This window comes from Leucopleurus acutus (assembly GCF_964270905.1).
Source record: "Leucopleurus acutus genome assembly, chromosome: 13".
Lineage (NCBI taxonomy): Eukaryota > Metazoa > Chordata > Mammalia > Artiodactyla > Delphinidae > Leucopleurus > Leucopleurus acutus.
This window is the reverse complement of record NC_139155.1, coordinates 40,651,239-40,668,399: the sequence shown is the minus strand read 5'-3', so window position 1 is coordinate 40,668,399 and position 17,161 is coordinate 40,651,239. Positions and strand designations below refer to the sequence as shown.

Genomic DNA, 17,161 nt, shown 5'->3' with positions numbered 1-17,161 from the left:
GCACTGCTTAAAGGAGCTCCAGAGACGGGCGCGAGCCGCGGCTAAAAGCGTGGACCCCAGAGACGGGCATGAGACGCTAAGGCTGTTGCTGCCGCCACAGGCTGTGTGTGAGCACAGGTCACTGTCCACACCCCTTTCCGGGGAGCTTGTGCAGCCCGCCACTGCCAGGGTCCTGGGATCCAGGGACAACTTCCCCGGGAGAATGCACGGTGGGCCTCAGGCTGGGGCAACGTCATGCCGGCCTTTGCCGCCGCAGGCTCGCCCCGCATCGTGCCCCTCGCTCCCCCCGGCCTGAGTGAGTCAGAGCCCCCGAATCAGCGGCCCCTTTAACCTCATCCTGTCTGAGCGAAGAACAGACGCCCTCCGGCGACCTACACGCAGAGGTGGGGCCAAATCCAAAGCTGAGCCCCGGGAGCTGTGAGAACAAAGAAGAGAAAGGGAAATCTCTCCCAGCAGCCTCAGAAGCAGCGGATTAAAGCTCCACAATCAACTTGATGGACCCTGCATCTGTGGAATACCTGAACAGAAAACGAATCATCCCAAATTGAGGAGGTGGACTTTGAGAGCAAGATTTATTATTTTTTCCCCTTTTCCTCTTTTTGTGAGTGTGTATGTGTATGCTTCTGCGTGAGATTTTGTTTGTATAGCTTTGCTTTCACCATTTGTCCTAGGGTTCTATCTGTCCGGTTTTTTTTACTTTTTAAAAAGAATTTTTTGTAATAATTTTTATTTTAATAACTTTATTTTATTTTACCTTACTTTATTTTATTTTATCTTCTTTCTTTCTTTCTACTTTTTCTCCCTTTTATTCTGAGCCATGTGGATGAAAGGCTCTTGGTGCTGCAGCCAGGAGTCAGTGCTGTGCCTCTGAGGTGGGAGAGCCAACTTCAGGACACTGGTCCACAAGAGACCTGCCAGCTCCACGTAATATCAAACAGTGAAAATCTCCCTGAGATCTCCATCTCAGCACCAACACCCAGCTTCACTCAACGATCAGGAAGCTACAGTGCTGGACACCCTATGCCAAACAACTAGCAAGACAGGAACACAACACCACCCATTAGCAGAGAGGCTGCCTAAAATCACAATAAGTCCACAGACACCCCAAAACACACCACCAGACGTAGACCTGCCCACCAGAAAGACAAGATCCAGCCTCATCCACCAGAACCCAGGCACTAGTCCCCTCCACCAGGAAGCCTACACAGCCCACTGAACCAACTTTAGCCACTGGGAAACAGACACCAAAAACAACGGGAACTACGAACCTGCAGCCTGCAAAAGGGAGACCCCAAACACAGTAAGATAAGCAAAATGAGAAGACAGAAAAACACACAGCAGATGAAGGAGCAAGATAAAAACCCAGCAGACCTAACAAATGAAGAGGAAATAGGCAGTCTACCTGAAAAAGAATTCAGAATAATGATTGTAAAGATGATCCAAAATCTTGGAAATAGAATAGACAAAATGCAAGAAACATTTAACAAGGACCAAGAAGAACTAAAGATGAAACAAGCAACGATGAACAGCAAAATAAATGAAATTAAAAATACTCTAGAAGGGATCAATAGCAGAATAACTCATGCATTAGAACGGATAAGTGACCTGGAAGATAAAGTAGTAGAAATAACTACTACTGAGCAGAATAAAGAAAAAAGAATGAAAAGAACTGAGGACAGTCTCAGAGACCTCTGGGACAACATTAAACACACCAACGTTCGAATTATAGGGGTTCCAGAAGAAGAAGAGAAAACGAAAGGGACTGAGAAAATATTTGAAGAGATTATAGTTGAAAACATCCCTAATATAGGAAGGGAAATAGTTAATCAAGTCCAGGAAGCGCAGAGTCCCATACAGGATAAATCCAAGGAGAAACATGCCAAGACACAAATTAATCACACTGTCAAAAATTAAATACAAAGAAAACATATTAAAAGCAGCAAGAAAACAAAAAAACAACAAATAACACACAAGGGAATCCCCATAAGGTTAACAGCTGATCTTTCAGCAGAAACTCTGCAAGCCAGAAGGGACGGGCAGGACATATTTAAAGTGATGAAGGAGAAAAACCTACAACCAAGATTACTCTACCCAGCAAGTATCTCATTCAGATTTGATGGAGAAATTAAAACCTTTACAGACAAGCAAAAGCTGAGAGAGTTCAGCACTACCAAACCAGCTTTACAACAAATGCTAAAGGATCTTCTCTAGGCAAGAAACACAAGAGAAAGACCAACAATAACAAACCCAAAACAATTAAGAAAATGGGAATAGGAACATACATATCAATAATTACCTTAAATGTAAATGGATTAAATGCTCCCACCAAAAGACACAGATTGGCTGAATGGTTACAAAAACAAGACCCATATATATGCTGTCTACAAGAGACCCACTTCAGACCTAGAGACACATACAGACTGAAAATAAGGGGATGGAAAAAGATATTCCATGCAAATGGAAACCAAAAGAAAGCTGGAGTAGCAATTCTCATGTCAGACAAAATAGACTTTAAAATAAAGACTATTACAAGAGACAAAGGAGCACACTACATAAGGATCAAGGGATCGATCCAAGAAGAAGATATAACAATTGTAATATTTATGCATCCAACATAGGAGCACCTCAATACATAAGGCAAATACTAACAGCCATAAAAGGGGAAATCGACAGTAACACATTCATAGTAGGGGACTTTAACACCCCACTTTCACCAATGGACAGATCATCCAAAATGAAAATAAATAAGGAAACACAAGCTTTAAATGATACATTAAACAAGATGGACTTAATTGATATTTATAGGACATTCCATCCAAAAACAACAGAATACACATTTTTCTCAAGTGCTCATGGAACATTCTCCAGGACAGATCATCTCTTGGGTCACAAATCAAGCCTTGGTAAATTTAAGAAAATTGAAATTTTATCAAGTATCTTTTCCGACCACAACCCTATGAGACTAGATATCAATTACAGGAAAAGATCTGTAAAAAATACAAACACATGGAGGCTAAACAATACACTACTTAATAACGAAGTGATCACTGAAGAAATCAAAAAGGAAATAAAAAAATACCTAGAAACAAGTGACAATGGAGACACGACAACCCAAAACCTATGGGATGCAGCAAAAGCAGTCTAAGAGGGAAGTTTATAGCAATACAATCCTACCTTAAGAAACAGGAAATATCTCGAATAAACAACCTAACCTTGCACCTAAAGCAATTAGAGAAAGAAGAACAAAAAAACCCCAGAGGTAGCAGAAGGAAAGAAATCATAAAGATAAGATCAGAAATAAATGAAAAAGAAATGAAGGAAATGACAGCAAAGATCAATAAAACTAAAAGCTGGTTCTTTGAGAAGATAAACCAAATTGATAAACCATTAGCCAGACTCATCAAGAGAAAAAGGGAGAAGACTCAAATAAATAGAATTAGAAATGAAAAAGGAGAAGTAACAACTGACACTGCAGAAATACGACAGATCATGAGAGATTACTACAAGCAACTCTATGCCAATAAAATGGACAACCTGGAAGAAATGGACACATTCTTAGAAATGCACAACCTGCCAAGGCTGAATCAGGAAGAAATAGAAAATATGAATAGACCAATCACAAGCACTGAACTTGAAACTGTGATTAAAAATCTTCCAACAAACAAAAGCCCAGGACCAGATGGCTTCACAGGCGAATTCTTTCAAACATTTAGAGAAAAGCTAACACCTATCCTCAAACTCTTCCAAAATATAGCAGAGGGAGGAACATTCCCAAACTCATTCTATGAGGCCACGATCACCCTGATACCAAAACCAGACAAGGATGTCACAAAGAAAGAAAACTACAGGCCAATATCACTGATGAACATAGATGCAAACATCCTCAACAAAACAGTAGCAAACAGAATCCAACAGCACATTAAAAGGATCATACACCATGATCAAGTGGGGTTTATTCTAGGAATGCAAGGTTTCTTCAATATACGCAAATCAATCAATGTAATACACCATATTAACAAACTGAAGGAGAAAAACCATATGGTCATCTCAATAGATGCATAGAAAGCTTTCGACAAAATTCAACCCCCATTTACAATAAAAACCCTCCAGAAAGTAGGTATAGAGGGAACTTTCCTCAACATAATAAAGGCCATATATGACAAACCCACAGCCAACATCGTCCTCAATGGTGAAAAACTGAAAGCATTTCCACTAATATCAGGAAGAAGACAAAGTTGCCCACTCTCACCACTCTTATTCAACATAGTTTTGGAAGTTTTAGCCACAGCAATCAGAGAAGAAAAGGAAATTAAAGGAATCCAAATCGGAAAAGAAGAAGTAAAGCTGTCACTGTTAGCAGATGACATGATACTATACATAGAGAATCCTAAAGATGCTACCAGAAAACTACTAGAGCTAATCAATGAATTTGGTAAAGTAGCAGGATACAAAATTAATGCACATTAATCTCTGGCATTCCTATTCACTAATGATGAAAAATCTGAATGTGAAGTCAAGAAAACACTCCCATTTACCACTGCCACAAAAAGAATAAAATATCTAGGAATAAACCTACCTAAGGAGACAAAAGACCTGTATGCAGAAAATTATAAGACACTGATGAAAGAAATTAAAGATGATACAAACAGATGGAGAGATATACCATGTTCTCAGATTGGAAGAATCAACATTGTGAAAATGACTCTACTACCCAAAGCAATCTACAGATTCAATGCAATCCCTATCAAACTACCACTGGCATTTTTCACAGAACTAGAACAAAAAATTTCACAACTTATATGGAAACACCAAAGACCCCGAATAGCCAAAGCAATCTTTAGAACAAAAAACGGAGCTGGAGGAATCAGGCTCCCTGACTTCAGACTATACTACAAAGCTACAGTAATCAAGACAGTATGGTACTGGCACAAAAACAGAAAGATAGATCAATGGAACAGGATAGAAAGCCCAGAGATAAACCCACGCACATATGGTCACCCTATCTTTGATAAAGGAGGCAGGAGTGTACAGTGGAGAAAGGACAGCCTCTTCAATAAGTGGTGCTGGGAAAACTGGACAGGTACATGTAAAAGTATGAGATTAGATCACTCCCTAACACCATACACAAAAATAAGCTCAAAATGGATTAAAGACCTAAATGTATGGCTAGAAACTATCAAACTCTTAGAGGAAAACATAGGCAGAACACTCTATGACATAAATCACAGCAAGTTCCTTTTTGACCCACCTCCTAGAGAAATGGAAGTGAAAGCAAAAATAAACAAATGGGACCTAATGAAACTTCAAAGCTCTTGCACAGCAAAGGAAACCATAAACAAGACCAAAAGACAACCCTCAGAATGGGAGATAATATTTGCAAATGAAGCAACTGACAAAGGATTAATCTCCAAAATTTACAAGCAGCTCATGCAGCTCAATAACAAAAAAAACAAACAACCCAATCCAAAAATGGGCAGAAGACCTAAATAGACATTTCTCCAAAGAAAATATACCAACTGCCAACAAACACATGAAAGAATGCTCAACATCATTAATCATTAGAGAAATGCAAATCAAAACTACAATGAGATATCATCTCACACCAGTCAGAATGGCCACCATCAAAAAATCTAGAAATAATAAATACTGGAGAGGGTGTGGAGAAAAGGGAACACTCTTGCACTGCTGGTGGGAATGTGAATTGGTACAGCCATTATGGAGAACAGTATGGAGGTTCCTTAAAAAACTACAAATAGAACTACCACATGCAGCTCTATTCATTGTTCACTGCAGCTCTATTTACAATAGCCTGGAGATGGAAACAACCTAAGTGTCCATCATCGGATGAATGGATAAAGAAGATGTGGCACATATATACAATGGAATATTACTCAGCCATAAAAAGGAACGAAATTGAGCTATTTATAATGAGGTGGATGGACCTACAGTCTGTCATACAGAGTGAAGTAAGTGAGAAAGTGAAAGACAAATACCATATTCTAACACATATATATGGAATCTAAGAAAAAAAAGAGTCATGTAGAGCCTAGGGGTAAGACAGGAATAAAGACACAGACCTACTAGAGAATGGACTTGATGATATGGGGAGGGGGAAGGGTAAGCTGTGACAGTGAGAGAGTGGCATGGACATATATACACTACCAAACATAAAATAGCTAGTGGGAAGCAGCGCATAGCACAGGGAGATCAGCTCAGTGCTTTGTGACCACCTAGAGGGGTGGGATAGGGAGGGTGGGAGGGAGGGAGACGCAAGAGGGAAGGGATATGGGAACATATGTATATGTATAACTGATTCACTTTGTTATAAAGCAGAAACTAACACACCATTGTAAAGCAATTATACTCCAATAAAGATGTAAAAAAAAAAAGGGAAAAGCCATTTCCATGAAGAACCATAAATGGTCAATAAACATGTGAGGAAAATACTATAACTCAAGCTCACTAATTTAAAAGAAATGCAAGTTAAAACATGAGGTGGGCTTCCCTGGTGGCGCAGTGGTTGAGAGTCCGCCTGCTGATGCAGGGGACATGGGTTCGTGCCCCGGTCCGGGAAGATCCCACATGCCGCGGAGAGGCTGGGCCCGTGAGCCATGGCCACTGAGCCTGCGCGTCCGGAGCCTGTGCTCTGCAACGGGAGAGGCCACAACAGTGAGAGGCCCACGTACCACAAAAAAAAAAAAAAAAAAAAAAAAAAATGAGGCATCATTTTTTAATCTACTGAACAGCCAAAGAAAAAATATAAACCATAAAACTTAAGCCAGCTAAGTTCCAGTGAAAAATGGAAAAGTCCTGCATTAGAGGTGCAATGTCTGGGGCCCCAGAGTGTCCTTGAACTACGGCGACTTCGGCGTCTCTTGTCACACGTTGCCTGACATTGGGCAGAGTCTATGGCTGTAAAATGAGCATAAATAGCTATCGCACAGAGCAGCTGGAAGGCTCAAACGATACGCAGAGGGAAAAGGAATATAAATGGTTGTTACTTTTTGTTCAGCGCGTTCATCCACGGGTTTACTTATGTCGGCAGTACGGGAAATGCACAGGAATTACAGGAAAATGACACGACACAAATCAGGAGGAAGAAATCCAGTGTAGGAGGTGGCCGAGGCGTGCCACAGTGCCCTAGGGGATGGCGACGTCCCCCTAAGATCCCCGCCTCTATAGCATCCGAGCCCTGGCGCCGATGCTCCACGGGGCCCGCTGCCACCCCGGGAAGGCGGTGGGAGGGCCGGAGTCACGCGCTGATTGGCTGACTGTGAGCACGGGGCGGGACGGATGGAGGTTCGGGGGTGGGGGGGGGCGCGCGAGCGGAAGGCCGCGAGCGCGCACTTCCGGTCTTTGTGGCTCGCAGCTGCAGGTCCGGGGCTCGTGCCCTGGCGGCTCCTGAGCTTGGCGGTGAGGGACACGGGGCCTGAGACGGAGCGGGGGCGGGGAGGGCGCGGGGCCGGGGCGGTGGGCGCTGGGTGGAGGAGCCCCGCTCCTCGGCCTGCCCATCTCCGGGTCTCGGCACCTTGTCCGGGCGGCGTCTCCGAGTGTCCTGGGGACACAGAGGAGACCAGCACTGTCCCTGCTTTCCAGCGGAAAGGGCAGTTATTCCCCCACCGCCGTGATTTCGCAGATGCTACGATTTAACCGGGATATAAAAATAGAAAGGCTAGTGCGGCAGGGCTGGTTAATAAACCGCGGATTTGTAATCTAAATATTCTGTTCTCTAAAGTTAACTGTAGTGTTAGTGTTCAGATGTACTGATCTGTCTTGCTAATTCAGGGGTACACCTTTCTATCAATAATCTCCCATCCAAAGATCAGATCATGATCGGTCTATATATTACAAAATTAAAAACAATTATTTGTTGCCATATTTCACTTTTTAAAATGTTTACTCCCCTATCTTCTAAGCTTTTTGAGAGTTGAGATTAACGTTTTTGCTTTTGTGTCTCTATAATATCTGACATTTGTGCACATGGTAAGCATTTAACAAATACTTCTTGGTTAATTTCTAGGTAGACTCATTTATTCACGAGCAAAAACCTTTGTATCTTAATACCTGGCTCGGGACAGAGCCCATAATAAGTGCCTCAATGTTGAAGAAGCGCATTAAATACTAAATTTAATCAAATGGCAAACGTCCAACAATGTTTTTATTTAAATCAACTCATGTTTAATATGGATTTTTTAAAATGTTTTATTACTACCTAAATGAAAAGCACCATTATGTGCCATAGGTTAAAGGTAACTAAAAATAAACGTTTAAAAATCAGCATATCAAATCCTAGCTAGATACTGTTACCCATGGAAGTCTGAGGCCTATAGTTTATTTAAAAGGGAATTCTGTAAGTAACATCTTCAGAAGGTGTTAAAGACAGACTATTCTGCTTGATACAAACAGGATTGAAAGAGAATTGAAAAGGAAATTCCTCAATATGTGATTCATGTTAATATTGCATTCTTTTGCCTCTAAAATAATTTCTCATAGCATAAATGTGGTAGGAATTCTACAAAATGAGAGACGTTGAATGAGGTGATTTTTAGTTTTGTCGTTTGATTATTACTTAGTTACAGTCTCAAACCTGATCCCTTTCCATATATTACTCCGATGACTGATCTTTATTATTGTAAGTTCTTAGAGCGATGACTGATCTTTATTATTGTAAGCTCTTAGAGGTTTTTTTTCATTGCTGTAAGTTAACAGTGCTTTTATATCCTTCAGGAAAGAAGAGATTACTCAAAAGCAACTGAAGTAGAGGACCCAGTTGTAGTGAGCTTTTTGCTAAGCTGTTTCAGCCCAGAACAGCTATGGAATCCAGAGCAGTTTCAACCCCAGTACCTCAGAATTCTCAGGAACAAGAGCTAATACTAGTGAAAGTAGAAGAAAGCCTTTCTTGGGGTCAGAAACTTAAGCAGAATGGGAGTACCCGATCCTGCCAGGAATTGTTTCGCCAGCAGTTCAGAAAGTTTTGCTACCAGGAGACACCTGGGCCCCGGGAGGCTCTGGGCCGACTCCAGGAGCTTTGCTGTCAGTGGCTGAGGCCAGAGTTGCATACGAAGGAGCAGATCCTGGAGCTGCTGGTGCTGGAGCAGTTCCTGAGCATCCTGCCTGAGGAGCTGCAGATCTGGGTTCAGCAACACAGTCCAAAAAGTGGCGAGGAAGCTGTGACTCTGTTGGAGGATTTGGAGAGGGAATTTGATGATCCAGGGCAGCAGGTGAGAACAGGGAGATGTGATATGTTTTGGGAAAAGGAATCTACTTCCTGGAGCATGTGGCGGCATCATAAGAATGGGGTGAGAATTTGTCTCTACTGAACCATAACCCTGAAGTGACTACCAGGGCCATACCTGTCTCTGTCCTTAAACAGTTCTTTTGTTCCTATCCGTCATCCCTGGAGATGTCTTCGGTGACCTCTTGGAGATTTTTACTAAGCATTTTCCCTAGGGATTTTCTCACAAAGAAATTTTCTCACAAATTTTACTGATTTCAGGTCCCAGCTAGTCCACAGGGACCAGCAGTGCCATGGACGGATTTGACATGTCTTGGAGCATCCCAGGAGTTAACAAACATCGAACTCCAGCCTTTAAAGACACAGCTGAAACCCTGGGAAGCTTGCCTTTCCCCCAGAAGCGGTAAGAAATAGAAACTCATCTGGGAACTGTTTTCAGGCCTCTGGTCTTGAGGGTAGAGAATTAACAACATTTTACAGCATGCCCCATGTGAGCCTCACGTTTATTATTCTCGAGTGGAGGTGCTCACTCTTGAGCACCTTTGTATTCAGCAATCCTGATGAATTGCAGTCAGCCCTCCTTGTGTCAGTTTCCCCATCATTTATCCACTTATTCCTTCATTTCATGACTTAATAAGGTGCTAATACACGTCTGTATTGTGGTAGGCACTGGGTCTCTATCCTGAAAGAACTTTCAGGCCTAGATGGGGTGGTGGACAAGCAAAAAGGCAATTACAATATAGTATAGGGTAGTAAATTACAGAATAATTAATGTACTATGGGGGCACATATAAAGGCACCCACCCTAACTCCACCTTAGAGGTCCAAGGAGTACTTCCTGGAGGGAGAGACATCTAAGCTAGGACTTGAACTCTGAGTAGAAGAAAGCCAGGTAAATAGGTGGGAAGAGGAGATTTCTGAGCTAAAGGGAAAAACTGTTTCTCTGCTCACAACATTTCTGACACTGCATATGTGGGGTTTTCCCTCCCATCAAGCAATTCTGACACTACCCAGAACCAGTGCAGACCCCACAGGTTAAGGTTTCAGTCCCAAGAGACTGCCTCCCACATCAGATGCCAGTTGCATGTAATGAGTCCCCAGATTATCCACACTTCTGTCCGATATGGCTGCAAATTGGTGCTTCCACAACCCCCTTCTCAGGTTTCATAATTTGCTATAATGGCTCACAGGACTCAGGGAAACACCTTACTTACCATTACTTGTTCATCATAAAGGACAGAAATGAACAGCCAGATGAAGAGGTCCATAGCACAAGGTCCAGAAGGGTCCTGAGCACAGGAGCTTCTGTCTCTCTGGAGTTTGGGGTTCACCACTCTCCTGGGTGCATTCACCATCCCTGAAGCTCTCTGAACCCCTTTGTTTAAGGTTTTTATGGAGGTTTTGTTAATTAAATCATTGGCCATTGGTGATTGATTAACTCAATCTCCAGCCCCTCTCCCTGGAGGTCAGAGGATGGGTCCAAAAGTTCTAACACTCTAATCAACCAGCCGCCCTGCCCTCCAAGAGTCAACTCATTAGCATAACCTCCGGCACCTTCTCATCTCTACCACAGAGGAAATTTTCAGGGGTTTTAAAAGCTCTGTGCCAGGAACTGGGGATGAGGCCAAATCTATATTTCCCACATTACAGTATCACATGAGCAAAGTCCACAAAATCCTGAAGGTGAGAGATTACAATCCATTCCGGAAATTGCAGGTAATTCAATTTAACTTGAAGAGAGAACTCCTAGGGGAGAGCTGGTTAGAGGGAAACTAGAGACGAAACTGGGACACAGGTTGTGAAAACGTGTCTGTCATCCTCATTTGTTTGTACAGTACAGTACAGGGTTTTAGACGAGTGAGTGACATGATCAGATTTGTGTTTTAGGACTCAGTTGCAGAGCAGGAATGGATTTGAGGAAGGCAAGAGTAGAGTCTGGTTAGAGACAGTTGTAATCCAAGTGGCCACAGTGAATAAATCAAGATGTATTGTGGTGAGAGGTGGGAAAGATCACGGCTGACTCCTGTTCTTCTGCATTTAACTTGAATTGCAGTAGCTGGTCATTGTTAAACGTGGAGCATGTGGGAGAGGAGTTGAGGGTGATACTCAGGTTTCGGTCTTGAACAACTTGGTTAATGGCGGTGCTATTCATATAAGTGGGAAAACATAAGGGAAAAAAATACATATGATGATGCGTTTAGTTTGGGACATTTTGGTGCTTGTCAAATATTTACAAGTAATATGGCCAATTAGCATTGGATACGAGAGTCTAGAGCTTCATAGAACTGGGATAGAATTGGGGATCTGGGGAGATATTAGCTTATAACATAAGTAGTGATTGAAGCTTAGGACAGAGAGAGTTGGTGGAGTGAGGATATATGAGAGCTCAGAACAGAACCCTGAGGAACTCGTGTTCGAGTGATTGACCTTGAATCTAAGAAGGAACAACCACAGAAATCAGGCTAATGTATTTGGAAGAGAATGGCTCTGGAAGGAAGATGTGGTCCCCAGTGTCAGTCCTACAGAGAGGCCAACTAAGTAAGATCCAGAAAGAAGCCATTGGATTTAGCAGCTATGAAGTTGATTTTGATGAGAGTTGTTTGGGGGGTGGGAGGTGCACAGGTATGGCAGAAACCAGATTACAGAATGGGAACGAGTACTGACAACCGTTTGAAGAAGCTTTATTCTCAGTGGGAGTGATGTTGCATGAGGGAGATGTGTAGGCAAGGAGCTTGATTTAAAAAGATGAGAGAGACTTGAATTTATTTAAATGCTGACGAACAGGAGTCAGCAGAGAGAGATTGAAAACAATAGGAAAGGAATAGTGGGTAACTGATCAACTGAAGTCTCAGAGGAAGCAGGAAAGGATAAATTTCAAACTGTAGATGTAGGCCTTAGTATTAGAAAGGAGGAGGGACCCTATTTTGACCAGTTAAAGAAAAGATACATGCAGATGGCTTTATGTTTGTAACTAGAAGCATCTATTTTCTCTCACATAGAAAGGGAGTATTGAAAGTGGAGAAATAAAAAGTTGTTTTTTTGCTGTTATCATTTCAGATTGTGAGAACAATGGATCAGCAACAAAGAAGGACATTTCAGGAGAGAAATCGCAAAGACTTCCCCAGGAGCCTTCATTTGGAGGAATTAGTGAACATGAAAGCAGTTCAGAGTGGCAGCAAGGAAGTGCTACAGGGGAGAAATTAAGAAGATCCCCTTCCCAAGGGGGCAGTTTTAGTCAAGTAATCTTCACACACAAATCTCTAGGAAACAAAGACCATCCTGAGCCCCAGAGAAGCTTGATTCTAAATACAAACTCTATAATGTATCAGAAAGTTCCTGCAGAAGAGAGACCTTACAGGTGTGATGTATGCGGGCACAGCTTCAAACAGCATTCTGCTCTAACACAACATCAGAGAATCCATACTGGAGAAAAGCCGTACAAATGTAGCCAGTGTGGGAAGGCCTTTAGTTTGAGGTCCTATCTTATTATTCATCAGAGAATTCATAGTGGTGAGAAAGCATATGAATGTAGTGAATGTGGGAAGGCCTTCAACCAGAGCTCAGCCCTCATTAGACATCGGAAAATCCATACTGGTGAGAAAGCTTGTAAATGTAATGAATGTGGCAAAGCATTCAGTCAAAGTTCATATCTCATTATCCATCAAAGAATTCACACTGGTGAGAAACCCTACGAGTGTAATGAGTGTGGGAAAACCTTTAGCCAAAGCTCAAAGCTTATTAGACACCAGCGAATTCATACAGGAGAAAGACCTTATGAATGTAATGAGTGTGGAAAAGCTTTCAGGCAGAGCTCAGAGCTGATAACCCATCAGAGAATACATAGTGGGGAGAAACCCTATGAATGTAGTGAATGTGGAAAAGCCTTCAGTCTGAGCTCAAACCTCATCAGACACCAGAGAATTCACAGTGGAGAGGAACCTTATCAGTGTAATGAATGCGGCAAAACCTTCAAAAGGAGCTCAGCCCTTGTTCAACATCAGAGAATCCACTCTGGGGATGAGGCTTACATATGTAGTGAATGTGGGAAGGCTTTCAGGCACAGATCAGTCCTCATGCGCCATCAGAGAGTCCACACTGTAAAGTGACTTATGAATACAATGAATACTGTACATACTTCAGGCTTCTATCTTTGTTAGTCAAAAGGGTTTAATTTAATTTGGAGTAAGACTCCATGGAGGTGGTTGTACAGTACTAGGTCTCGAATCAATCTGACTTTATACAGCACTTGCCAGTGCTCATGCACATTGTCCCCTGAAAGCTTTTCCTGTGACTAATTAGAAGAGCAGACAGAAGAATCATTGCTTCCACCTTTCTCTTACCAGTAAGAATACTCAGGAACTGTGAAAGATGGGACTATAGCATTGAAACATCTTTTTCCATGAGAATGTCACAAAGGGCACAGCAACTCTGTCACTGCATCTAATTGTCAGTGGGCCAGATTTGGAGGGTGGTGTGGAGAGTATGAGGGACGTTTTGTCTCAGGAATGCAAAAATTGTACTGACCAGTTAAGAACAGTGGCAGGGCAGCGAGATATGGGGAAACAGTTTCATCGATGACTTATTGAGCCCATGGCAGACCAGAAGTGAGATAGTGAAAAGGAAATACAAATTAAGTTATCCAACAGTTATTTTTTGAGTGGCTGCTTTGTGCCAGGCACTAGGGATACAGTGGAAAATAAGACCATACCTTCAGTTTCACGGACAACACAAACAGGCAGTGACACTATGGTACAATCAGTGCTGTGTGATGTTAAGGAGTACCTGGCCCAACCTTGGATCAGGGGAGGCTTCTGAGAAAAATTATCTGAAGGATGAGTGGCCAGGAAGGTAGGCCGGCCAGGAAGAAAGTCTGGCACATCTGAGGAAAGGAAAAGGCCGTTTTGCCTGGAGTATTCCTTTATGAGTTCCTTTTGAAGTGGATTCCTGTCTGTAGGAAAAGCATGCATGTGGCCAGAATCTCTGTTTACTACAGTGCCTATAGTGAAACGTGAGCCAGTGGAGAAACTTGTTAATAGACAAAACCTGGAGTCCTTGGAGCATGGAGTGGTGAGGAGCTTTGTCTTGGTTTGTATGACCCCAGGGGAAGGGTTAAAACGTAGCTTCCTTGTCCAGCCTGGAGGCTAGGCCTTCCATGTGGGTGAGGGCAGAGCCCAGTCTAGAAGTTAAGAGTCCAAATCTCACCCTCGCAGACATAAGGACTCCTTTGGTTCTTGAGACGTGACCAGCGCTTCTGTCGGCTTCCTCCTAACTCCCCAGGCTCCGGGTCGGAAGCCGCTACGGCTGCCGTATCATTTGTTTCTGGGTCTGTACTCCCACAGTTCCTAGTGCACACCCCTAGGCTCAGGCACTAAAAACTTCCTCCACTGCTGGGTCTGTTACTCTCCAGGCGCCTCACATGTGTTCAGTTTTGTCATATCAGCAGTATTTCAGTCTTGTGAACTTTGTTAAAGACCATGCTAAAGGGAAATAACAGTAATAGTCACGGTCCATCCAGAGAGACTGCCCTCTTCTGAGGGACCCAGCAGGAAAAGGATCCCTAGACTGGTGCTTCTCAGTGCAATGCAGAAAGGTGTATAGGTTAGTCAGCAACAGAAAGACATGTTATTTAAAATACCTAATAGGTCAGAGTTACAACACACCTTACCAAAATTCAAGCCTTTGGGAATCTCGAGTCCTGCACATAGGAAGAGTTTTCATGAGGATAGAGAAGTAATTCTTCTATTGGGGCATGAGCATGTACTAACCAGTAAGAATGGCAGGAGGACTAGATGCCCATGCTTGGAGAGAATGTGAGAAAAGAAAGGGCTAGGTTAAATAACAAAATAGCGTGGTAGAGCTATTCAACTCATATTCCTCTTCCACAGAGGAAGATCCAATCAAACTGAAAAGGGCAGAACAAATGTTAAGTAGGAATTGATACAACATATATTACAAAAGGCAAATATTCTTTATATAGAGAGTTCTTACATATATCGGTAAGAAACAATAGGTACTTGCAAAGGGCTTTGTGTATATGTATTACTTCTCAGCCCATGGTTTGCAGATGAAGAAGTGAAGGCTTGAGGTCATGGCTTACTCAAGGTCATGTAGCTACAAAGTGGTGAGCTCAGACTTTAGACCCAGACAGTAGGAATCCAGAACGTGTCTGGGGAGCCACTACTCTGTAATATCTCCCCATGAAAAAGTCCCAATAGAAAAAAGTAGTACTTAGATAGGCAAATCACAAAAGAATAAATGCCAATGGACAGTAAATATTAGCCTTGCTAGAATTAAAAATGTATATTAAAGCAAGAGTTGAGATGGCGCTTTTTTTCCCCTCATAAAACTAACAAAGATTCAGGGAAATTGGGACTCTAATGCTGCTGGTGAGATGTGAGTAGATGCTGTCTGTGGCAATCAATACCAGAAGCCTTAAACATTGCCTTTTGACTTTAAAATTCTACCTGGAAATGTATGCTTCAGAAACCATCATGAATGTATACAAAGTCTTAAAAGCTGTTAAAAGTGATGTTGATTAATATTAAATAAGAAAGCGTTCATATCTTAAGTAAAAATATAAGACAATATGTACAATACGATTTGTGTAAAAATATATTTATGCATTAAAAATATTGGAAATATATATAATCTTAATGCTATACTGGTTATATCTGAGTAATAAGATTATAGGAGATTTAATTTTTTCTTGTGTTTGTGTCTTCCAATTTTTTCTACAATAAATACCTAAAATTTCTAAAGTTAGAGAAAAAAAGGTTTAAAAGGGAATGGAAGCCCAGGATAGCTGAGAAATTATCAAGAAAAGCATGTGCTTTCTATGGCATCTTTGTGCCTTCCAAGTCCTAGGCAGTTAGCTAACTCGTTAACTGATCTGTGACTTCCTAACTGGTAAGTGACAATGGCAGATATACTCATCTGACTAGTGTAAAACAACAACAACAACAAAAGTGCAAATTATAAATCTCTGTGCAAATATAAGTTATTTGCATGAAAGTGATTATAGTTGAGAAAAGCAATAGCCTTGAAGTGAAGACTTCTGTTCTCATTAGTGCTTCTCCGTGAATTCTGCAGCCATAAGCAAGTCACCTGACAACTCTGGACCCTCCGTTTAAGAGAGCTGAAGTAGGTGATCTCTTACAGTTAAAGCTTCAACAGTCTATATGAAACAGAGGGGGCACCAAGTAGGTGGATGTCAAAGGTAATTGTTTTTTCCTTCACCAGCGTTGCCTGAGGAAAAGTAATCCATCCCTTTCCTTTCTGCTCAGAGCCCTCATTTCTCTTGGCGTAGAGGCAGTCCACTGTTTACCTTAAATGGGTCCTGTGCAGATTCATGGATTTTAAAAGATGTGGAATTTAGGCAAAGTGCTTAATATCAGTTTCCTACCTCTCCACTCCTCCCTCCTCACTTCCACAGGCTGCAGTTAACACTGTCCAGATGAGAGGATTAGAAATTTAAGCAAGTCTGACCTTGGTCTCTCCAAGCCCCACTGTGAACAACTTTGCTTCTTTTGCCCCGTAAAGTGAATCCTCAGAACAAGGAGGATTGCCAATCATTTCCATGCAGAAGGAACTGACCTGAAGAGCATTTCTGCAAAGTCAAGAGGAAGGGTGAGCGGGGTAGGCAGACCTACCCCCTGCTCTCTGATGGCCCAAAACCAGATGTTGCTGCTCAGTAACTTTATCGTTCACAGCTCTCTTGTTGGCAGGCACAAATGATGATAGATCTAAAGGGTCATGGGGTCTTCCTGCACATGTGTGTCTGCTGAGAGGGGAGGGGAAAGCTGTGGCATTCTCCCAGGCTCTTGCTCCCAAGGTGGGGAAGCGTCCTGATTCTTGTGGACGATGCTTCTGTTTGTAGAGGCTACTTGCTCTCATTCCCATGTTCTTTCAACCACAGTGCAGCTCCAG

At 42.3% G+C, this 17,161-nt stretch overlaps 1 protein-coding gene across 1 annotated transcript; it reads left to right on the top strand.

Annotated features, from left to right (window-relative positions):
* Positions 1 to 8,645: 8,645 nt before the first annotated feature.
* Positions 8,646 to 13,341, top strand: ZNF397 (zinc finger protein 397; the record flags this gene model as incomplete). Its single annotated transcript, XM_082853049.1, has 3 exons — positions 8,646 to 9,221; positions 9,497 to 9,638; positions 12,293 to 13,341. Exons 1-3 carry the CDS (start codon positions 8,814 to 8,816, stop codon positions 13,339 to 13,341), a joined length of 1,599 nt encoding a protein of 532 aa, XP_082709175.1. The 5' UTR covers positions 8,646 to 8,813.
* Between the last annotated feature and the right edge of the window lie 3,820 nt (positions 13,342 to 17,161).